At 39.1% G+C, this 26624-nt stretch overlaps 1 protein-coding gene across 2 annotated transcripts in view; it reads right to left on the reverse strand.

The window, feature by feature from the left end:
* Positions 1–26624, reverse strand: part of LOC129763618 (alpha-1D adrenergic receptor) — a 329279-nt gene that overhangs the window by 17950 nt on the left and 284705 nt on the right. For both annotated transcript variants that reach the window (XM_055762858.1, XM_055762857.1), the window contains 2 exons: positions 23158–23343; positions 4828–4962 (listed from right to left, as the gene is read on the reverse strand). In XM_055762858.1, the coding sequence (XP_055618833.1) occupies positions 4828–4962; positions 23158–23343 (321 nt within the window). The remainder of the gene's footprint in view (positions 1–4827; positions 4963–23157; positions 23344–26624) is intronic.

Here is a 26624-nt window from a genome sequence, read left to right on the forward strand (position 1 = left end):
GAATAGTTAAGAGCTGATGGAGTGAAAGGGTTAAAAAAAGTCACAGTCACAGGAGGGTTGCGTCCGAGACACGACCGCATAGTTGACGTAGGATTCCGTTAGGCTATCTGTTGATTTTGGATATGTTTGAAGAATTACATCGTTAAACTCATTGATAATGATTTGGTGGCCCTGAAAAGGGCAATTTTGTTTGGTTGTTGGATATTGTTTGTTCACTCCACCAGTGTTTACCGAGTTGTGATGACAGAAGTATTGTAAACAGCCGTTGGGTGGTGCGTATCAGATAGAAGAAGCCGAAGTGGAATGAGATATGATGAAAACCGCCCTCTGTGGCCCTATACGAGATGCCTCCAGTGTTATGTATGAATGAATAAAGAAAAAAAAAGTCCCCAATGCAATATAAGATAATGACCAATACCGAACACAATTATCAATTTTTCTCATCAGTAAAAACATGTTACTTTAATATAGAGAAAACATATTTGAAATGGAAAAGGTAATTTTGTTTTACAATTTTTACTTTCTGAGTGTTTATTCAACCCAATGCGAATTTTAGTTTAACTAACAACACCTAATACTATATGTAGGGCATGTGGGAAATCACTTTTTCGAATATTTCTTCACTTTTCCAAATTTTTCTCGCTGCATGAACTTTCCTTGGGTGAAAATGAACACAACAAAACAGGCAGCTTAAATCGAACGACCAGTTCTCGAGTTGGGAACACACCTTGCTTTTTATTTATGAAAATTGAAATAAATCGTTTCATATATCAAGGCATTTTTAACACAACTGCTACCATATACAATTTTACAATTACACTTGTGCTATAATTTTCACAATACACGATCGGTCATTGATATGAAATTTCACGAAGCAATCAAATGTTGATCGATAAGTTCCAAATTTTAATTTTATTTGCTAGAATTAATCGTATCACTCGAGGGAATTTTTATATAGCAAGTAGGGTGCACTTATGTAGTTATAATATATTCAAATAGTTTTAAAATGTACTGCTTGATGGTGGCTCTTTATCCACTTGAGCCTAATTAAATCAATTAAGGAAAAAAAGTAGGGTGCAATATAAAAATGCCCCCGATTTGCATATATTGCAATGCTGATTTCCCTCGGGGACCTTGGTTTTGATGTCTCTGTTAGGGAACCGTTGCATGTGCCGTCAATTTCGACCAATTAGAAGTGGATATTCACGTTAGAATAGGGGTTGAGATTTTTCAATTGTTCGATAGTTAGTTTCATGACATATATTATTCTATTCAATATAAAAATTGTTATGGAGTGCCGAAATCGATTGACGCAAAAATTTCATCAATCCATCAAGAAACGACTGAGCAATAAGCATTTGAAATTGGACAATTTTCACTATGGGCTCGATTTTCGATTTTCAGTTTGTACACCAATATGTTCCCGAAAGACGTAATCCTACGTCTAAATTGTACCATGGCGTACACGATTCCAGCCCTTCTGGTAATCTGAAACAAAAAAATTGTAAGGAGTTGTATCTAGGACACGACTGCATTCTTGACGTAAAACTACACAATTATATTATGTAATCCACTTGTTTACTACTTCGAATATTATTTTAGCATTGCATCGAAGTTTTTGAAATAACTTTTTAGTTTTTTTATTGTTACTACTTCAGTAGTAAAAATTTTCATTTCAAATTCAAAAAATTTAAAACTGGTAGGCCTGATATGGTAAACTGATAGAGAATAATATGGATATCGCTACTAAACTGTATCTGAAATGACGATTTTCCCAGGCTTCTCTGTTCAAAAGTACCTTAAAGGGGAACATATTCCGATCTGCACAACGACAAGCGAATACAAAAATACTCAAAACCAAAAAAATACCCCCGACTTGCATGTATTTGCAAAGCGGATTGATTTTGAAGTCCGTGTTAGGGAAACACAGTTCGCTGGGTACAAAAATACCCCCGATTTGCATGTATTTGCAAAGCGGATTGATTTTGAAGTCCGCGTTAGGGAAACACAGTTCGCTGGGAACAAAAATACCCCCGATTTGCATGTTTTGACAATGCGGATTACCCCAGGCACATTGATTTTGAAGTCCGTGTTTGGAAAACACAGCTCGATGAGAACAAAAATACCCCCTACTTGCATGTATGATTCCAAAGCGGATTTCCACAGGTATATCGATTTGGAAGTCTGTGTTGGGGAAACCGTAATTCGGGCCAATCAAAACTTGGCTGTTAGGGCGTTTAGATAACGCTGGACATTTTACAGATATTCAATTGTTCATCTCATGAAAAATACTATTTTATTAATTGTGACAGACGCGTAGAAATATTTCCTATTGTAGCGTTGCCTGAACGGTCTTGGCTTTCTTTCATACAACTAAAACTCGACCAATCCTGTTAGCGTGCAACTCTCGAGTCTTTTATTTTTCCGAAATTAATTCTACAAACTAATTCTCCTACCTTCGAATTTCTGGGGAGGCGCTTGGAGTTACCCCGCTATATCTGCCGATAAATAATTATGCGCCGAGTAATCAAAAAATGTCCCGTGTGTGTTGAACTGCCACGAACCGAATGGAAACTTGAGATTTGTTTCACTCGCACAAAAATAACAAAATTGATGTACGTAAAAAAATGTAGGCTCGGTAACAACATAATGTAATTAGAGAAGTGTTCGATTTTCGACAAGGGTGATGCACTTTTGGATCTTGAGGACAAAGCGCAAGTGTGCTTCAATAAAATATGGAAAAATGGAGCGAAGCATTCTCCAAGCGTCTCTATAATGATGTCTGAAGCGATTAGGGCCGCTTCACTATCAATTGATGCAAACATCTTTCCGATCTATTGGCAAATGTTCGAGTTATAAGCATTTGAAATACGGATAGAGTTAGCACACTGTATGGGAAAAAGGAAGTTCTTCCAGTTTTCATGAATTTAAACCATTTAGAGATTGGCGAATTGTAATGTATAGCATATCAAACAAATCTTAGATTCGATTGGTATGCAAACCATGGAAATTCGTTCACAGTGAAGATAGTTATAAACGTTAATTTTGTTTCATAAAAACGTGACCTGTTTTCTGATTTGGCACCCTTCCTGAAAGACGTAGTTCTACGTCAAAAAAAATCTAACAGATTCTGAATCAGTAAAGATGTCGCTATCGCATGAACCTCGGACAAGTCAAAAACATCGTTTTTGACAAAATGATGACCGTTTGAAAAACAAAATGCGGTTTAAAACGTTTTTTCTTACGTTTCCCGATTTTTTAAAAGTAGTAGAACTTGAAAAATACAATTTTTTTTCAGATTTTTTTCAGAGATTCATGCGATAGAGAGCTGCCTGCAGATTGTATTCATATAAATTCGACATGAAACGGTCCAGTAGAACTTGAGATAACGTGTACGCCAGTTTGAGAAAATTGATTTCGAGAGAAACGCGTTCGAAGTTCATTGTTATGGCCGTACCAGGTTAGAAATCGCATCATTTAAATAGCTCGAACTCGGTAAATAATACGATTTTCGATAAGTCCTTTCTAGAAAATATTCTTAAAGGTCTATACTACAGAAATATTTTTCTAAAATTTCAAGACTAGAATGCTCCCTTAAGCGCTGCTCGTTCGTGCACATCACCATGATGAAAATGTTGATTTTGACGAACGTTTTGACATTGACAGATCATTAAAATGTTTCAAGGGTTCGTTCACAAAACACACAAACTGTCAAAACTGGCAAGCCACCAATGGATGGCTTGCCAGTTTTGCCAGATGGCTTGCCAGTTGCTTGCCAGTTGTTATGGACCCTTCATAACATACCTCTAGTATTTTTTTTTATAGAACAGCAAAGGAATGAGTTTATGAATGTGAATTCGACAACCGTTATACAATAGGAGACAGGATGAGCAGGGTGGCTAATGACGAGTAGGGAACGAGGAAATAGGAGTAGTTGTCAGAGGACAGAACATTTTTAACAATTGTTGTGAGCTTCGCAAATAAACGGTGTGCTCCAGAAAACGTGTTCCGATTCTGGCAGGTTACTTCCCGAGGAGAACTCTACACTTGTATGGTGCTGCAACTCAATTAAGTTCGACCCATAGGGACAACCGGGAGAGTGGTCCTCTTTTTTCCTGAACCGAGCTGACAAAGTAACCTCTTTATTAGCCAATGAAGAAACTATAGTAGCTGACAAAGCCTCGGCGTAAATAAGCCGGCCCTTTTTCCCCAGTGGTATCAATCACATTATCTGGTGTTGCTTATTATTCCATTTCTAGGAATCCCCTTCGGATGGTTGGTGTCGGCTCTCTTTTTCTTGGGCCCTCGTTGTGGCCAGCCAACAATGGGGAGGCAGTCATTATCGTTGTCAAGCATCGTCATCAGCGGCAATGGCACCACCAACGGACAGCGACGTGTTATCCTTTCCTACATTCCCGGCCGAGAAAGTCATGGTTGTAACTAATGGAATGGGAATACTGCCTCCCCATGATTATCCCACGCCTCGTAACGTTGACCCTCGCTCGCCTTCAATATGGTAATGTCAAAGATCGGGTTTGGGGCACCTTCCAAAGCCGCGCCGTGTAAGGCTGGCAGCGAACCAAACGAGCTGCCAGGTTTGCTTATTCACATATGCATAAGCTTGTTACGAAGCAAATGGGATATGCCAAATTGGACAAGACCCCGAAGGGCCACTCCACAACCCAACGGAGCGCGCCACTAATGCCCACCCAGGCGCTCTACGCTTGAAATACGTTACGGGTGCTTTCACCGGAAAAGTTGATTAACGTGTGTCGCGAATTTTCCGAGCTAATTCCTTTCGGCCAACGACGAATGGCTGACACTTACCTCGAGAGCACCCAGCTGCCATAAATCCAGGGCACGACCACCGTCGGAAGGAAGGCGATCCACACAAACAGCAGATAGGTGATGTCGAAATGGGCCTGATTCTCGTACGTTTCCACCATCGTCATTCGAGCCAATCTGAAAAAACACACCAGAAGACCAAAAGTAAGACATGAATGGAACGAACGTCACGAAAGCACGAAATCAACATCATTTGCCGGAGCCGGATCCGGTTCCGTGCCTTCCCGGAAAGAATTGTGAGAATTACACCAAATATTCGCTTCTTCCCCCGTCGGGGGGAAAACCAAATATTTCGTTCCGCACAATGTTTAAGAATTTATCTTAAACTGTGCGATGTTTGAACATCTGCAGCGAATAAAAACCGTCGATATTGTTTTTCCACGGCTCGTGCGTGCGTGCCGAAAATAGAGTCACGCGTACGCTCATCTCTTGCTTCCGGCTGGCAGTTATTCGGAAGCGGCCATCCATTCGGGTCAGTAGCCTCCCCTCGGATGGATGGATGACCGAAACGGATCGCCACGTGGAGCGCACAGTAATTGGATGGTAAGAGAGTAAATTATTGCTTGACGAACGCCCGTTTCGTGTCACATTGAAATTCGTACGCTGGTCGCTACTTTAAATTGATATTTATTTGGCAGCTGGACTAGAATCGGAGGGGTGTTTGTTATGGTAAATTTAATTCTCACGGAGACGTGAGCCGGAATACGGCGGAACGAAGAATCGCATTGTCACCGCGTGTTTTTTCACTTTCTGGTAGGAATTGGAAAAAGTTTTTGTTCACTAATCACTTTGTTATTGTTAAGCTCTGTCCGCGTGGGATCCGCTCGCCTAATATTTCCAAACCAATACGATCTAAATAAAAAATGTCACATTGTATACTAAGCTACACTTGTTTTCTGTCAATCAAAGTTAGAACACACACACACACCTATAGATTACACATACATATGAATCCCTACACTGTATATCACACACATACATCTTTAGATTTGTATTTACAAATTATAATGTACATAAAAGCATTACTGCAATCCAGATACAGTGCAATTAAAAAAATACTGCATTGTTCTAATCCCAATCGGAAGCCGGGTGAAGGTCTCGTTAGTAGCAAGCCAGCGAAAGCGACAACGACATCACTCTGAGAGGAACAAGTAAGTTCAAAAAGAAAAAAAAATGTCGACACCACCATCACTTGAAAGTTTGAACGCAGCAATCAGTGTCCTAGCACAACAAGTGACACAACTAAATAACCAAGTTAACCCAACGCCGGAAGCTAATTTCGCGCCATTTGAAATTAGAAACCCCACGACGGGGCACATTGCTCAGGTGTCGCACGAGGATCCGTTGGCTCTTCTAAAAACTATAAACGACTACGATGGAAACCCGAATCTCCTTAACCATTGGCTGAATAAAGCGAGGAGGATCAACCAAATTTTTTTGCAACGGATTCGGATACTCAACAAAAACAAGGTCATTATTACACATTTCTGCTTGGACTAGAATCCAAAATTATTGGACCTGCACAGGAAGTGCTTGCAAAAAATAATTACGAAGCAAATTTCTCACTAATGGAGAAGTTACTTATTGAGGCGTTCGGTGAAAAAAAGAAAATTGAGCATTTATTATATGAGATTATTACAGCGGAGCAACATGGAAAAAGTAATCACGAATTTTATGAATACATTACGACTCGACTAAACCAACTTATATCTTCTACAATTCTGAAATACGGCAATCAAAATGCAAAGCCATTAATTGAACAATACAAAATGCAAGCTGTATCGGCATATCTTCGTGGATTAAATGGCATAAATGGATTAATTATTACTGGGTATGACCCAAAGACACTTGAAGAAGCATATCATCATGTAATTACAATGGAAGCTAACACAAGATTGAAGAACGAAATTACGAACGTTCCACAAGTACCAGCAAGAAATTATCAAAGAAGATCATCCAACCAACCGAATAACAATTTTCAACAACAAAGACAAGATCAAAGATTTCAGTATCAACAACAAGGTACTTTATACCAACAACGACAACACCAACGAGATTTCCAACCGTTTCAAAGACAACAACACAGTTTTGAACTACGAGAATTTCAACCATTTCAAAGACAACAACGAAGTTTTGAGCAACGAGAATTTCAACCATTTCAAAGACAACGAGGTTTTGAACAACGAGAATTTCAACCATTTCAAAGACAACAACGAGGTTTTGAACAACGAGAATTTCAACCACATCAACTGCGAGATTTACAACAATTACAACAACAACGAGAAGTCCAACCATTCCAACAACAGCAACATGAGAACCAACAGTTCCAGCAACAACTTCAGCGTGATCGAGAGCTAAGAAATAATCCGAGAGGGGAGCCGATGGAAATCGATCGTTCAACACGATCACGACATGTGAATTATGAAAACAGAAACCAGCTAATAAATAATATAGAAGAATGCGAGGAACACGGAAATGAGGCAAGTTCATGTCAACTATTTACCCTAAATAAAAAAGGCCTTCCATATTTGGAAATTCAAGGAAAAATAAAAACAAGAAAATTTCTAATTGATACAGGATCAAAATATAATTTTATCAAACCAGGAATTGTTGATAAAACATTTCTACTACGAAATAGATTTCATGTTGAATCCATAAATGGTGTAAATGTTATAAATGAATTTGCAAATTATATATTATACCTTCTGTTAACGAGAATCAAAAATATTATATACTTCCACTTTTAACTAAATATGACGGGATTATAGGAATTCAAACCTTACAAAGAATTGGTGCAATTATTCACACCGTTAATAACACTATTATACTCCCCAAAACAATATTATTCCTCAAATACGACGAAAATGACTCTGATGCAATACATATGATCCAAACTGAGGAAGAGAAGTATAAACTGCAAGAAGTAATTAGCGAAAATTTCAAATTATTTCAAGATAATAAACAACAACAATAATGAACCTATGAAAACCATTCCAGCAAAAATTCGAACTAAGGACGATTTTCCTATCTATACGAGACCTTATAATCCACCACACAATATGAGAAACGAAGCTAAAGAACAAATTCAAGAACTATTAGACAAAGGAATCATTAGAAAATCTCAATCGCCATATAATTCCCCGTTATGGATCGTTCCTAAGAAGATCGATACCAGTCAGATTCAAAAATATAGAATGGTCATCGACTATCGAAAGTTAAACGATAATACAATCGAATATAAATTTCCAATGCCAGATATAAATAGTATATTGTCTCAGTTGAAAGGACAAAAATATTTTACAGTTATTGATCTAAAAAATGGGTTTCATCAAATTAAACTAGATACAAGAGATATTGAAAAAACAGCATTTAGCACAGGAACTGAGAAATACGAATTTTTAAGATTGCCGTTCGGCTTGAAGAATGCGCCGGCGATCTTTCAACACGCAATCAACCAAATATTGGGCGAACATCTGAATAGAATATGCTTTGCATATATTGACGATATCATCATATATGGGAAAACATTGGAGGAACATATACAAAATATACGTAAAATATTCCAAACTTTGGTTGGGCACAAAGTTACTATTCAAATTGACAAATCTCAATTTTTACAGAAAGAAGTAAATTTCCTAGGACACATTATTTCTACTGACGGAATTAGACCGGACCCAAAGAAACTACAAGCATTAAATGAGTATCCCGAACCAAAGACAATTAAGGAACTCAGAGCATTTTTAGGATTTAGTGAATATTACAGAAAATTCATCCACAGATATGCACATATTTGCAAACCACTAACCAATTACTTGAAAGGTATTGACAACAGAAGAGATAATAACACAAGAATAGATCTCACCCATGAAGCTAGACAAGCTATCGAAACAATTAAAAACGCTATCTCTAACGACGCTACATTAGAATATCCAGACTATACGAAAGAATTCTTATTAACGACAGACGCGAGCAACATTGCTATAGGCGCTGTACTTTCACAAAAAACAGAGCAAGGCGAAAAGCCCATAACATTTATCAGTAGAACATTGAGCTCTAGTGAACAAAATTATTCCACAATAGAGAAGGAGTTATTAGCAATAAAATGGAGTTTGAAAAATTTAAGGAATTATATTTATGGTCAAAAAATAATTGTTTTCACTGACCATCAACCATTAACTTATACAATATCACAAAATAATGATAACAGTAAGTTAAGAAGATGGAAATCGACAATTGAAACATATAAGATAGAAATAAAATACAAACCAGGCAATACTAACAAAGTCGCAGATGCATTGGGTAGAGTTTCTGTTAATACAATGACTGCTCATAGCGCAGAAGACTCAGACGAATATTTTTTTCCAAGTTCTACTGCTCCTATTAATGTCTACAAATTACAAATCGTGTATATTGAGGGTGAAAAAGCTACGTATACAACACAAGATGGCAGAACACGCATCTATGTGAATTTTGAAGGAAAAACAGATAAACAAATACAGGAAGAATTTTTAATGATCATACAAGACAGAATAAAAACTGGAATCAAAGCACCTACGAGAATTATTGGATTATTACAAGAAACTTACAAGGAACATCTCTCTAATAGCAAAACAAAAATATACTACGCACCAATGGAAGTAAAAGAAATGTTTGATGAAGAAGACCAATTGAAAAAAATTAAAGAAATCCACGATTACGCTCATCGCAATGCAAGAGAAAATGTTCAACAGGCACTCGAGCACTATTAATTCCCAAAAATGAGGACACTATTTGAAAAATATGTAAAAACATGTAAAATATGTGTACTACAAAAATATGATCGTAATCCAATACAGGAGAAACTTACAAATACACCAGTACCAATGAAAGGAACACATTTACATGCTGATTTAGTCTTCATTGACAACAACATTATAATGAATGTAATTGATAAATTGACAAAATATGTTACATTCAGATTTCTAAACACACGTAACACACAGGATGTTGAAGAAGCTTTCATAGAAATGTTAAATGAGTTTCCTCAAGCTGAACATATCATGATAGACAACGAATCATCATTCTTAACACAAAAAGTTCAACTTCTATTCAGAGAGCTTGGAATTAATCATACAACAACACCAGTGCATAGAAGTGAAACCAACGGCCAAATAGAGAGAGTCCACTCTACAGTAAGGGAGATTCTACGCTGTACAAAGAAAGAAAATAAACCAAGTAAAATGGAAATTGCACAAGCTTATCGAAAATACAATCACACGATTCATAAAGTCACCGGACATAAACCGATCGAGTTATGGTTCAATAACATGACAAAAGAGGACTTAGAAAAACTACAAGAGCAGTACAAGAAAGTATTAGAAGAATATCCAAATTTAGATCAAGGACAAGATATATGGGAAAAACAAACGATATAGACAAAAATAAACCCAGATACAGGATTAATTATGTAAAGGAAAATCACCCCTCATATATAGTTGATACGAATAACCGTAGAATCCATAAACGACTAATAAATTCAAAATCTTTTCAGTGAAACTCACGTGGATATTCCTAATAACCGCCATCCTAAGAATAGAAATAAGCGACGTCAAGGATAAGGCGTATCTACTTTATGAAGAAAAGGAATGTATCGTCTCAAATGGTGAAGTTATTCTAATCCATCAAATCAACATTACACAAATAAAACATGTAATCGGGGAATACGAATACGTAACAATGACACGAGGTATTAATTCAACATTTAGTTATGAACTACAGGATAAACTTTCAAAATTAAAAGATTTATTTTTCAAAATATACACCCCAAGATTCAAAAGATGGGAAATTTTAGGACAAGTTTGGAAATGGCTATCAGGTTCACCTGATGCCAATGACCTAAGAATCATCAATAATACAATGAACAACATAATAACAGAAGAAAATAAACAAGTTATAATCAACGATCAATTGACGATAAGAATAAATGGCTTACAGACACAAATAGATGAAGTTATACAAGAAAAAAAACATGATATATTTTTATCTCAATCTGAGCCACAATCTGGAATATTTGATACAGGAATTAGTTTATATAACACAAGCAATTTCATTCGCAAAACAAGAAATAATATATCCAGTCATATTTACAAAAAATGAATTATTGAAAATAGAAAATAAGAGTAATTTATCAATCTCAGAGATAATTCACTTTGGAACAGTCAAAATTACTTCTAACAACAGAAATATGCTCTTTATATACAAAGTTCCAAGGGAAATAAATAAAATTCAACTTTATAGAATTTTACCTATCGAAAATATGAAAAGAGAGTACAGATTGATTGACAAAAATGGTACACTATGGAATAGTTGTACACCACAGGAAAAATATGAATGTAACCAATATTTACTAGCCCCTAAATGTACTGAGGACGAAGAAATCAATGAAAATATTTATACTGACACATTGATTATTATAAGAAAACCTACAAACATTACAACCATTCAAGGTCAAATTACAATTTTTCCACCTAAAATACTGAAAATAACAGAAGAAATGTGTATTGAAAACAAGATATTTATCGTACACGAGGCACAATATCAATTTAAAATAATACAATCGAACAAAAACACAACCTATAACAAAATAATCAATGAAAAAGAAATTGAAAGAGAGAAACTAAATTATATTAAACATAAAACAGAGAGCCTTCATTTTAAATTTCACATCGTATCATTTAGTTTGACAACCATAATAGTGTGTCTAATCGTCACAATTATTATAATTAAAATAAAATTTGGACGCACAAAAATAGAGACTACTATAAAACTGAAAGATCTAAATACAAAAATTAGACGAATAAGAGGAATAGACGAATGCCAGGAGGATTCGCCAATCTAAATGGGGAGGAGTTAGAACACACACACACACCTATAGATTACACATACATATGAATCCCTACACTGTATATCACACACATACATCTTTAGATTTGTATTTACAAATTATAATGTACCGAATATCAATATAACGCCACCCTACGGTAGCTAACATTAAAGCATTACAAACATCCGCAATAGAACGGTCAGACCGAGATCGAAATACGATCTGTAACAATAACAAATGCGGAATCCGCGTTAGCATGCTATCTTTTGTTTAGCTTACTAAGATAAGCAACGATCGCTAACCATGGGTGCGCGAAGAAATAAATTGAACAATAAAATCAGTTGAAAACGGTCACTCATGAAGTCTGGTTTGAATACTAGATAATTTCAATAATGTTTAATCAGCTTGATTTAAACTACCAAATATATCATAGAATAAAAGAGATGATTTTTGGACATTAAAATTTGATGCGGGGTGATTTGGACCTTCTGTGGGGTGATTTGGTCCAGTGTGCGTTTCATCGAAAATAACGTACTTATGTTTATGTAAAGTATTTTGGAACAATGTTACAATCAGTAACAGTGTTCTGGGATCGATACAAGGTGTCTTGGCCAGATTCCAGACCAAAAAAATTATAAGTGGGTTATATCTGTGATATATCCGCAAGGTAGACGTAGGACTATCGCTGGCTCTGTGATCATTTGTTTGAAATTGCATCTGAATCAATTCTCAATAAATGAATGGATAATTATTTTTAAGATTGCTGAAAGTTTTCCTTGTTAGTGTGTCAGTGGACGGTTGTTATTGATTGAAAAAAACCGTTGGGTTTGCGTGGTTTTGCAAAAGCAACTGACGATATTTGATACATAATTCAAATTTTTTCTCGTGAGAATTGTAACGTATATGTATAACCTTTGTTAACCAATCATTATATAACACTACCTTGTAACATATATACACATTGAATAAACGTCATTCGATTTACTTGCATATAGCTTACATGGTGTCAGAAGAACCCATGTCTGCGTTATTAATTGGATTTTGATAAGAAAATCTAGTGACAACATAAAAATATATAGTGCGAAGCGTAGAATATGTGCATCTGGTTCAGTATAAGTGAATTTTCTGGTTTGAACAGGTGTTCAAGGCCCAAATTTGTGGAATAAAAAATCGATTTTCATCTGATCCGAAACAATGGCTTCGACAACTCGCAAGCAGATCGGTCGAACCTATATTTGATCCGATACAGGTGTTTTTTTTTACATCCGTTTCTAGTGTGTATTTTTTCATCTGGTGCGCTGCGAGCGAGTAAAGCTCATAAAAAGTGGTGCGCTATCGAGACAATCCGGCAGCAAGTCACATCATCACACACGCTACACAGCAGCGGGGCAAGTAGAAGTTTATTTTCCTCTTACCTCTTCCATCATTCTGTATAGCTTCTGTGCTCGATTTATACCATTGTTTATCATTGTGTTTATCATATCGGCAAGCGTTGGCATTAGGGGTGTTCATTTCTTACATCACCGTTGAACTTTTATTGGAACTTTTTTCATTTTAAAATTACACATAATAACAAAAATTGAAATAAATAAAATTTTCAACAATAACTTATATAGAAATATAATTTCTTTTACTAATTTATATTTTCCAAATTATTATATTCTGTTCATATCGAACAGTTGTCTACTTCTTCGTTTTTATTAATATGGCAGAGGGCGGGGAGGATCCCCCACCCACGCCAAAGAATATATCAGATAATGAACCTCCTCCTGAAGAGCAGGAGGATGAAACAGAAGATGAGGAGGAAAATTCTGTATACGAAATAGAAAGCTCTGAAGATGAGGAAAAAGACGAGAAGCAGGATTTTCGTCTAAAAGAACACCCTGATGGCGCCAAAGGCCCATTTATCGTATACTTTAGACGAAAATCCAAACCTCTTAACGTCATTCGCATCTCAAAAGAGTTGACACAGAAATTTTCCGAAGTTACCGAGATTACTCGGATGGGGCCAGACAAATTACGAGTTGTCGTCTCCAGCAGAACCCAAGCGAATGAAATAAAGCGCTGTGATCTCTTTGCGATCGAGTATCGCGTATACGTACCCTGTTGCAACGTTGAAATAGACGGTGTAATAAACGAAAAGGGTTTGACTCGAAAAGAGATACTCGATGGTGTCGGTCGCTTCAAGAACTCTTCACTTAAAAGTGTGAAGATTCTTGTATGCGATCGACTGAAATCTGTGTCAGTTAAAAATGACAAAAGAGTTCTCAATCGGACAAACTCTTTTCGTGTGACATTTGAGGGTTCCGCCCTTCCAAACTACGTTGCAATAGGTGCACTTCGTTTACCTGTTCGGTTGTTTGTACCCCGGGTAATGAAATGCAACAAATGTATGCAACTCGGTCACACGGCCGCCTATTGTTGCAACAAAAAACGTTGCGCAGATTGTGGAGAGAGCCATGATGAGAATCCTTGCCCGAAAGAGCGCAAGTGTCTTCATTGCGGCGGGACTCCTCATGATCTTACTCAATGCCCGGTGTACATACAACGAGGGGAAAAAATCAAGCGTTCCTTAAAAGAACGTTCCAAGCGGACTTACGCAGAAATGCTTAAGAGTCCCGTTCCAACGACTCAGGACAATCCCTACTCCATTCTGCAGAACGACGAGCCTGTTGCTGACGCTCCCAATGCAGGAAGTTCCGGTACATCGCAGGGTGCCATCAGGAAAAGAAAAAATACTTCTTTTCCATCACTCCCCAGAAAGAAAACCGAAACTTCCCAAGTTGGAATGAAAACTCGAATCGAACGTGCTGAGAATAGACCGAAGCAAGTACCTCCTGGTTTAAGCGGTTCTTCTACGCACCAGGGGTCCTCAGCACTTCCCGGAGCAGCACCCAACACGTCTGCTCCTTTTTCGCGGTCGAGGCAACAGCCACAATCTGGCTGGCTTGCGCTTTCTGACCTGGTGGACAACATTTTAAATGCTTTAAATATAAATGACCCTCTTAAAAGCATAGTATTATGTTTGCTTCCGATTGTGAGAACATTTTTGAGAGAAAAATGTGGTTTTTTGGCAGCGTTCATTTCCCTCGATGCCTGATTCAGGGCAAGAGGTCAAGGATTTGACCACTGTAATACAGTGGAATTGCAGAAGCATCATTCCTAAACTAGATCAGTTTAAATTTTTAGTTCACAGCTCTAACTGTGATGTATTTTCTCTCTGTGAAACATGGCTTTCTTCAGCCGATGAGCTGAATTTCCACGATTTCAACATTATTCGCCTCGATCGTAACGACTCGTTTGGTGGCGTACTATTGGGGATTAAAAATGTCACTCCTTCTATAGAGTCACTCTCCCATCGATGACAGGCATTGAAGTTGTTGCTTGCCAGACACAAATCAATGGCGAAGACCTCTGCATTGCTTCGATATATATCCCTCCCAGAACTACGGTAGGCCGCCATCAGGGGTACCAAATGTACCGCACCACGACTGTATTCTGACGACTGTCACCATCATTGGCCCGTAACAGTCGTTAGATCAATCTATTAACGACAATCACACAGTGAAAATGTCGTGCGACATTTATATTTACTGTCGTGTGCTGTACACGGCTGCATTTCCATATGTGAGTATTTTGTTCATTCGTCTGCGACAGGCCTGGTTGCTAACTAGTCATGTTGTTTGTAGATTCGGAATGCAATCGTAAATGCATTGCTACTGTCGAGAATGATTTTTTTCCCTCGTGCTGATGATGTCGGGTGTCTTTGTATATATTATGCAACGTCGTTCGCTTACAAAAGTGTGTTCTTTATTCACCAGTATTTTATTCATTTTCTCATTCGCAAACTATAGGTTGTAGGCTTTGAAATGGAAGATAATTTTCAGTTTCTGGTGAATTCTGCAGCATATTCCGAATTGTGAGTAGTGAGGAGTGTGAGCAACAGGGGAGAATCTGTTGAAAGAAATGCGAGAGGAAGTGTTGTGGGTGGAATTAGCGTAGATGAAAGTTTCGCGGGTGCAAATGCATGGCCAGATGAGAGTGAAGCTGGGGGTAGTGGAGCGGGTAGGAGCAACGATGGAGTGGATCGTTCGGATGGAATTTCTAACCCGAACGGAAATCGAACTCGAAGCCCCCGTGGCAAGCGCCACGCAAGCCACTAGGTCATGAGGACCATACATAATAAAAAATATGTCCTTTTTTTAATTCTTTATTGAAGAGACTTTCAGCCTCCTGGGCTGGTTCGCCTCTAAAAAAAATTGTACTGAGCCTGTTTGAAATCCATCGGTTTTCGAACGTTTAAAGTTGGCTTCCTACTTGGAGGATAAACCTAAACATTCCCATCACTGAGTATTTCCCGATGTCATCAATATACATATTAACAAAGAAACTCTCGCCTAGAATCATTAAGGAATCCGTGCTTGTTTCTCCTATGAATTGCTGCTCATTTGTGTACCTATCTTGATTCGGCCATCCCAACAGTACATCATTCTCGATACAGCCGATCTAAAATTGAATCGGCTGTCTCTGTATATACGTAACTTGTGCTCACAACCACATCCCAGAGCGTACTGGTGAAAAAGCACAAACGCATAAAATAAAGGCTTGTCTTACGATCGCGATTTCTTGGTCATGACATTTTTCTTGCGACAGTCAAATTTGACAGTAACTCGGGTAAACCGATGATATTCATCGCATCGTGAGCAACTGTTACAGCGACAGAATAAATGGAGTAGCAGACACGAAAAAATGGAAAATTAACAGTACGTTTGGCTCACTACGATCGGGCCCGACAAATCAGACAAATTCGACGAAGCACCGACTGCTATAGCACAGGTTTATTTTATTCATTCGTGCTCTGTCGCTTGTATGCGAATGTAGCGCGCACACAGTGAGTCTCGATTTTATTTCATACCGACTGTAATGAAAATGCAGTACTTTTGGGACGCCTGGCCGCCATCAGTTCTTTGATACTATCGAGGCAATGCCGGAGCCGCGGTTAATCTTAGGTGATTTCAACTCCCATGGAACAGCATGGGGATCACTCTACGATGACAACCGTGCCACTTTGATTTATGATCTGTGCGACAACTTCAAATTGACAGTTTTGAATACTGGGGAAGCAACTAGGATAGCCAACCCTCCTGCACGGGCAAGCATGCTAGACATATCTCTCTGCTCTTCTTCATTATCCCTGGATTGCATGTGGAAGGTAATCCAAGATCCCCACGGTAGTGATCACCTACCAATAATTTTATCGATCGCTAATGAATCAAGCTTTCGTGAGTCAGTCAATATTTCGTATGACCTCACGAAGAATATTGACTGGAGAACATTTGCGGAAATAATATCTGAAGCAATTGTTTCAATGCATGAACTTCCTCCACTCGAAGAGTATAACTTTATATCGAGTTTGATTTACGAAAGCGCACTTCAAGCTCAAAAGAAACGTGTACCGGCTACCACTTTCCGACGTCGTCCTCCATCACTTTGGTGGGACAAGGAGTGTTCAAAGGTCTACCTTGAAAAATCATCCGCTTTCAAAAAATTCAGGAAAACTGGATTAGTGGAATGGTTTCGAAAGTACCAAGCTCTAGAAGCCAAACTAAAAGGTCTGATTAAAGCAAAAAAGTGTGGATATTGGCGGAAATTCGTCAATGGTTTGTCAAGGGAGACAGCTATGAGCACTCTTTGGAATACGGCTAGGAAAATGCGTGGCTGGAACCATACAAACGAAAGTGAGGAATACTCTGACCGTTGGATTTTTAACCTTGCAAGGAAGGTTTGCCCCGACACCGTTCCTGCACAAAACGTCGAACGCGACATTCCACTTCAAAGCGATTATGAGAATTTTTCGATGGTGGAATTCTCAATTGCTCTTCTCTCATGTAACAATTCAGCTCCGGGGTCGGACAAGATTAAATTCAACTTGTTGAAGAATCTTCCCGACTTGGCAAAACAGCGTTTGCTGAACTTGTTCAACAAGTTTCTGGAGCTGAATATTGTCCCGCATGACTGGAGACAAGTGAGAGTGATAGCCATACGGAAACCCAACAAGCCGGCTTGCGATCACAATTCGTATAGGCCGATTGCAATGTTATCCTGTATTCGTAAATTGTTAGAGAAAATGATTCTACTTCGTTTGGACAAGTGGGTCGAAACGAACAATTTGCTGTCAAATACGCAGTTTGGCTTCCGCCGAGGTAAAGGGACAAATGATTGTCTCGCGCTGCTATCTTCTGAAATCCAAATCGCATTTGCTCGCAAAGAACAAATGGCTTCCGTTTTTCTCGATATCAAAGGGGCATTTGATTCAGTTTCCATGGAAATTCTCTCAGAGAAGCTTCATAATCGTGGACTTTCACCAATTCTCAATAATTTCCTGTACAATTTACTGTCAGAAAAGCACATGATTTTCTCTCATGGCAGCTCGAAATCTTCTCGTTACAGTTTTATGGGCCTACCACAAGGCTCCTGCCTAAGCCCCCTCTTGTACAGTTTTTACGTCAATGATATGGATGATTGTCTAACTAGAGACTGCACGCTGAGACAACTTGCAGACGATGGAGTTATTTCCATCATGGGTACTAATCCCGTCGCTCTGCAAAAGTCGTTGCAAGATACCATGAACAATCTGTTCACGTGGGCCCTCAAGCTGGGTATCGAATTCTCTACGGAGAAAACTGAAATGGTCGTTTTTTCTAGGAAGCACGAACCCGCCCAATTCCAGCTTCACCTATCCGGCAAAACGATCCAACACTCTATGTTTTTCAAATACCTGGGTGTATATTTTGATTCTAAGTGTACCTGGGGGAGACACATTGCGTATTTGAAACAGAAATGCCAGCAAAGAATCAATTTTCTCCAAACAATTACCGGAACATGGTGGGGTGCCCATCCAGGAGACCTCATTCAGTTGTACAAAACAACGATATTATCAGTGTTAGAATATGGCAGTTTTTGCTTCCGATCAGCTGCCAGGATTCACATTCTCAAGCTGGAGAGAATACAATATCGTTGCTTGCGTATAGCCATGGGGTGTTTGCATTCGACACATACGATGAGTCTCGAAGTTTTGGCAGGAGTACCCCCGCTTACTCTTCGGTTCACAGAATTATCCTGCAGATTTCTCATCCGTTGCAAGATCATGAATCCATTGGTGATTGATAACTTCGAAAATCTACTCCAACTGACTCCTCAGTCAAGTTTTATGTCTTTATACCATGAGTACCTTACCCACGACGTGCACCCTTCACCAGGCATCTCCAACCAAGTTTGCTTCCCATACTTCTGCAATTCATCTGTCATTTTTTATCTGTCCATGCGACAAAAAATCCATGGAATACCAGATCATCTACGCTCCAATGTTATTCCGTCGATATTTTCGGAAAAATATGGGAAAGTTGGATCTGATAAAATGTTCTTTACTGACGGTTCATTCATAAACGGGTCCACTGGCTTCTGCATCTTCAATGAAAATTCCAGTGCCTCTTTCAAATTCAAAGATCCTTGTTCCGTGTATGTCGCAGAAATGGGTGCGATATACTATGCTCTAGGGATCATTGAAACACTGCCCATCGACCATTATTTTATTTTTTCAGACAGTCTCAGCTCAATAGAGGCAATCCGCTCAATGAAGGTTGATAAACGCTCATCTTATTTCCTAACAAGAATAAGACATCTATTGAGTGTTTTGGTCGAAAAATTATTCAAGATTACCTTAGCATGGGTTCCCTCTCATTGCTCGATTCCGGGGAATGAGAAAGCGGACTCGCTAGCTAAGGTGGGCGCTTTAGAAGGCACACTTTTTGAAAGGCAAATTGCCTATAATGAATTTTTTCACATTCCTCGTCAGGACACACTCGTTAGTTGGCAGCGCATGTGGAGTGAAGATGAGTTCGGTCGTTGGTTACACACAATTATCCCTAAGGTCTCGACGAGTGCATGGTTCAAGGGATTGAATGTAGGTCGTGATTTCATTCGCGTGATATCTCGGCTTATGTCCAATCACTACAACCTAAACGCGCATCTCTATCGCATTGGGCTCGCAGCAAACAATCTTTGTGATTGTGGCGATGGCTACCACGACATCGAGCATATTGTCTGGTCGTGTATCCGGTTCCATGCTGCTCGCTCTCAGCTCTCTAGAGCACTGAGAGCACAAGGCAGACAATCGGAGATCCCCGTCCGGGATATCTTAGGTAGCTGTGATCCTGATCTTCTGCTTCATCTATACCTGTTCCTCAGAAACGCCGATGTCAACGTTTAATGATGTTTCCTACGTTGTGTCCCCGTTTCATATCCCTCCTATCCGATCGATAAACTTTTACTTAGTCGCGGCAATACATACACACACTCTTTACAGACACACGGGCCAAAGGTTGTGCAGTCCACTGATCATTCAACAAGAGCCAACGGTTGTACCGATCATGACAACTCTACACGAACTGATGATTGCGTCGGCTAGTGACCATTCTATCCTGGATTCCTCGAGTCGAGAAAGACGCACCACGCTAGATATGGGGTACAGACTAGGGGGGCGTTGCTGATTAATGGTCAGCTGCATCCCAATAGGAGGTATCCCATGTCGGGCACACGTACAGAGCACTGAAGACTGCAACATACCAATTATGAGAACACTTGTAATACTAACCTCGAGCCAACCTCTAGTAATCGGTTACATATTACTAACATAGTTGTAAGCAAACATTGTCGAAATATTGAACTCCCGGCCCCGTTAGGCTGACGCCATATGAGCCTTAATAAAAATATATATTTTGGATAAAAAAAAAGCATCCATTGTAAATCCCTATTTTTTATCGTAAGTCATCTGTTATACCTTGTATATGCTGCAAACAGATTTCAATTTAGTGATCTAGTGATTTTTTTAGGATAACTTTCAAGTTGAACTTCGAAAAAAGTCACATCAGGGCTGTGTCCGAGACACGACCGCATAGTTGACGTAAGATTCCGTTAGGCTATCTGTTGTTTTGGATATGTTTGAATAATCACATTATTAAACTCTTCGATAATGGTTTGGTAGCCCGGAAAAGGGACGTTTGTTTATTCAACCCATTTCCATTTTCGCTTCAAACCCAACGGAACACGGAACTCCTTCATTTTCCCAATTTTACTCGTCGCATGAACTTTCCTTGGGAGAAAAAAAATCGTTTCATATTTCAAGTCATTTTAATACAACCGCTACCATACAATTTTACACTTTCACTTGTGCTAAAAGTTTTACAACGCATGATCGGTCACTGATATGAAATTCCACGAAGCAACCAACATAAAACTACCGAATTTAAATTTTATTTATATTCTATGAAACATAGGTTCTATTCAGTTCATTGAAACATCATTGTTCAATCAATCCATCGGAAGATTCTTATTGGAACGAAAATAAAAAAAAACACTCGTTCATCGCTCCCAACTTTTTCGCCAGCACGTATGCAATCAGCAATGCCCACGCTAGTTACAATGAGCACTATATATTTGTGCGCGTCGTTTGTTAAACTATCGACAACGAGGTTATTTATATGCTGATTTCCCCCAGGTACCTTGAATTTGAAATCTTCGTTAGGAAATACATGTCGGAGGTAACAAAAGCTCCCCCTACGTTCATGTGTTTGTAATGCCGATTTCTCCCAGGCAGCGTGGTTTTAATGTCTTTGTTAGGGAACACGCTTCGGTAGGAACAAAAGTCCCCTTTACTTTGATGTATTTGCAATGCCGATTTCTCCGTATCTTCAATTTCGACCAATTTCGACGATTGTTTGATAGTTAGTTTCATATGATATATTATTTTATCCATTGTGATGAATTGTTATGGAGTGCTCAGATCGATTGATGCAAATATCTCGTAAATCCATCAGGAAATAACTGGCCAATAATTGTAAGTACACGAGCCGCCGCATGTATCGTCAATTTCGACCAATCAGAGGTGGGCATTTCCGTTAGGATAGGGGTTGAGATTTTTCAATTGTTCGATAGTTAGTATCATGACATATATTATTTTATTCAATGTAAAAAAATGTTATGGAGTGTCGAAATTGATTGACGCAAAAATCTCATCAATCCATCATTTAATGACTGAGCAATAAGCGTTTGAAATTGGACAATTTTCACGATGTGCTCGATTTTCGATTTTCAATTTGTACCCCAATATGTTCCCGAAAGACGTAATCCTACGTCAAAATCGTTCCAATTTGCCCCGGTGTACCTTATTTAATAAGCGTATCATTTTGGGTGTTTATTCCATCTCTTCTGCCTAAGTGGCAGTGGCACTCTTGTAACAATCATCTTGCGATTATTATCGCCGCGTAGCCTTGAAGCTATTAGCTTCATTTTCTTCACGTACACAAACTGAGAACACAAGGGCAGAAGAAAACATCGCCTAAGTATTACCTAGAATCCCGTAGCCTTCCCTACGCCCCCCTATGCGTCCCCGCGTTACAAGTGCTCCGTCCACCGAAGACTAATTTGCGCCGGAATTATTCAACAACAATTCCGATAAGCATTCCGCCGGAGAGAGGGAGTGCTTTGGTAGGCAGGTTCCTTGTTATCGTTCGAGAAAAAAAGCATGTTGAGGCAAGCAATTTATGGCTCGGTTGGCTCTCCCGCTATGGAATGTTCTTCAGTTCCTTCGGACGGAGGCGAAAGCACTCTTCGCCTTCACCAAAAAGGTCGGTCGCTTCTATCGGATCCGAATTTCGCCTCCATAAACCATGGAGTGAAAAGTAGTCAAATGGGGGAACATTTTACCGGAGCGGATTCTGTGGGAGGGAGTGTAATTAATTGTGGGTAGAATTTGACCAAGTGTCGGGCATTTGGAAGTGATTTGGAATGTCAATTTCATGACCGTGAAGCATCTTCCAAGGACTATAATATCTCTCCGTTTGGAATAGCCTAGTTATTGCAGCGAACAATGGCTCGTGACATTTACTTTTATTTTTCTACTCCATCGTGGTGAATATTCAATTCCATCGAAGGAAGATAAACCTGCCCAGAATGGGAAACAGGAAGTCACCGCCGTGATACCAATAGAGCAGCTCGTGCATCATCGTGCCACACCGAGGCGACATTACCACGCATTTTGTCATGAAGTCACCCTCCGAGATCGGAGGCAAAACAAAAATGGACGGAGGAAAATCTAGGTTCGTCGTAATTGAGACTGACGGATATTAATAATATTCATCCTACGCACAATGTTTGTGCCGGGACTGGCAACAATACCCAGCGTTACACCCGAGGAGGGAATCTAATTGTTACAACGGAGATAGCTTCCCCGCACAGGTTGAGGTGCCCATGGTTGCCTTGAACATGGGGAAAATTTATTTATATAGTTCAATTTGAGTCCCTCAATAAGAATCAATCAAGAAACAGAACTTAATGAACACCCACTCACACTCATTAGGGCGGAAATTGTCTGTTGGATAATAACAACTCACCTTAGAATCATCAGCGGACAAACGCACAGCACCTGGGTGGATGCCATGGCTCCCAGATAGCGCTGGGTGCGTTTCTCTCGACTGACATCCACCTCGGCATCATACAAATCGTACGTCCGGGAGTTCGTACTGAGGTCCGCTCCCGATCCAGCTCCTCCACCCGCAACTCCGCCACGACTCGCTCGACTGAAACAAGGGGGAAAAAGATGAGTTGAGACGGTTAAAATAAATCCGAAACCCGACTGTCTACGGTCATTTCAGATTTTTCCTTCTGTGTTTATTTACGCTTCCGTAGACATTTATTTTAGGATGCAGTCTGTCGAACCCTATCGGTTTATGTACCCGAGAATGTTTGACTTTATTAATTAATCGATACTCATCATCTTCCGAATCACTTTTTTTTTCCGGAGCTCCAATCAAACCAAAATTCTCAGATTATAGTAACGTAAAACAAAACTCATTCGACCGTGGCCAATCGGATTCATCTTCGGCACTGATGATGATGATAATAGACAATGGCTCAAAATGTTTGCCGCAAATTGTTACTTGTAACGGAAAAAGCCATCAACATCAGACGGGTGCGTATTCCCTTAAAACCCCTCCCTGGGACGAAAAGCAGACCTTCTTTCCAGCATCGCTCGATCGAAGAAAAAAAAAAGGTAAGCAAAGCAAGCAGAGAGCAGCTCGTTTCGCTTGGTCGGCGGTCATGATTTGCATGGGAAATGGGTCGCATTGTGTTCGATCTCCGATTTCTGAGCCCGGAACATGTTTTTCTCCCATTCCCAGAATGGGGACTCAGGGATGGAAAATCCCATTTCCATTCAGTTGAAGCGTCCGCCAGGAAACTCTGAACTATTCACTGGCACACCGAAAATGCTTCAACAGCTGGCTGAATGAGTTGAATGCGAAACGATTCTCGTTCTCGAAATAAATCTGAAAGATGGAACTCATTGTAAACAAATTTTTCCATTCGATTGGTTTATGTCCATTCAACTAAATATTTGCAAATATGAACTGTGATGGGAACTGAAGAAAAAACGCACTCGAATGAATAGTGATGCAGCAATTCATGAATGACATGCGAATACAGGGGAAAGAGCTTCAATAATCAACCTCAACCTGAAAGACTGCATTGGAAAATTTTACGTACCCAAATTAACACCATTTTGTTGTGTATTATGCAGTTGTTTTTAAAATAATTTGTATGTTTTTTTTTCACCACATGCAAAAAAAAATATTTTCCATATAAATAGAATACTAATTTCATACGGAAAAGTTGAATTTCATTCATAGTTTTAGTTTCAAAAACGTGTTCATTCCGCGTGAAAATCAATTATTCTTTGATGCTCTCCTAAACTAGTAAACGAATCTCAATGCCGTCAACGCGAATTGAAGTACTGACCAAGACTCAATTAACATCCCACGATATTTTGGTTTGTTTTCAGAGAGAAACAGAGTGGGGTCTATTCCGAGAGTCGCTTCACGACGTGACAGTCAATTGTATTCTGAGAATCTGCGTAGTTAATAAAAAGCCAGGTGCAATGAACTCTTTTCATTTCTCATTGTACTTCCGAGTCACTCGACTCTAAGAATTGGGTGAGAATTGTCATATAACTCCGAAGGGAAAAACGTCACTTATACCGACTCGACTCTCAGAATAACCCACAGTAAGTTTTTTTTTCATTCTGTTTTTTTATTGTTTCAGTTTTGCTGAAAGAGTATTCGTCCGACTTTTTTATTTGAAGGTAATCACTTAACAAAATTTTTGTTGCGTCCCTATGAACTAAGATCACTAATCAAGCAATTGAAAACGGGTGGGTAATGTCGGGGACATAACCGGAGTGACGTAGGACTATACAAAGGGGACAGCTTTTGTTAAATATATATTTTATATATATCGTTTTATTTTCTTCTCCTACGTGAATACCTACCTATCTACCTGAAAAATGGATTAGTTTACTGTTTACTCTTTATGAATATGTTGATGGTTCTGAAAAGAACCTTTGGTGTTGTGTATTTGTTATCACTCGATATTCCCATCTTGTTCGGTTAAACCTTCCTGTTTAGCTATTGCGTTTGCCACTCGCCACAGCTTTCACAATTGGAAAAATTTATTCCCATCCAGCTTGTGACATGTTGTTCAGTAAATTACATTTAATGCGACGTGTCGGAGAAACACTTCGCCACTCACTGAAACTAATTGTTGCCTTGATGAGCGCCGAACCGAAGCTGCTCTGTTCTTGATGCGGGTTTTCTGATTGTCGTGAGCAGCTTTGCAAGCCAACTCGAACACTCCGACGGCCGAAACTCTATAATCGCTGTTAGGTATACTGGTGCTCCGGCACCAATCCGTTCGGCCTAGTTACCCTTGCGGAGCAATCAGTGAATGCGACCAACAGGGAACTGGAGACCTGCACGGTTCGAGTGAGACTTTGCCTTTCCCTTAACTTGTCCTCCTTTGTTACGTCCACAATGCCGATGCCGATACCACACGGGTTTACGGTTTGAAAGAAAATAAGATATTTTTTTGGGGTCCGCGTGTTTTATACTCTAGCGGTACACACTCACAGGATAGAGACAAATCGGCAGACTCAGCCAAAGGGACGAGTCCAACGAGACGAGCGAATGAGCGTTAAAAGGGAGCGATGGCAAAAAAAATACATTCATTACGATTTGTTCGCTCGTTGGATTCACATGCAGGCTAAAAAGGGTCCTTTTCAGGATCACAACATTATCTTCAATCTAAAGAGTTTATTGTTTTGTTATCACTCGATATCCCCATCTTGTTCGGCTAAACCTTCCTGTTTAGCGATTTGTTGCCACTCGCCACAGCTTTCACAGTTGGAAAATTTCTTCCCATCCAGCTTTGTGACATGTTGTACAGTAAATTACATTCAATGCGACGTGCCGAAGCGCCACTCAGTGTCGCATTGGAGGCGATTTTAACCTGTAATTGAACATTTGCGATGACAGTGGTACAGTGTCGACTTTCAATGTGGGGTCATAATTTGGATTTCTATGTTTACAAAAGTGTCCAACTAAATAAGTCGCATTACATGTCCGTCCAATTAGCTAAATGTCGAACTAATTGTAAATTACTGTACTTTCAATCTGGAAACAATTTGAGAATTGGTGAAAATTGAATAATCAGGAAAGTCCCCAACTATCAATAAGCTCAGAACAACTGCCAAATTCACATATTCATCAGATCCTGGCAAACAAATTATGAAAAAATCAATTTGTGTTTTATTATTATTTTGGATAATGTTTTAGAAAGCATTGAACTGTATTTCCTAAACTCTTTTTTGGAATGTTTAATGGCCCTGAAAAGCGCCTTGTTTTATGGATCCAAATCTTGCATTTTTTCCTACTTGTTCAGTGCCTAGATTTCCATTTCACCCCCTATACCTTCCGGTTAGACGTAGTCCTACGTCAAAAAAACAAAAAGCACATAATTTGCTTGAATA

The sequence above is a fragment of the Toxorhynchites rutilus genome, chromosome 1, assembly GCF_029784135.1.
Source record: "Toxorhynchites rutilus septentrionalis strain SRP chromosome 1, ASM2978413v1, whole genome shotgun sequence".
NCBI lineage: Eukaryota > Metazoa > Arthropoda > Insecta > Diptera > Culicidae > Toxorhynchites > Toxorhynchites rutilus.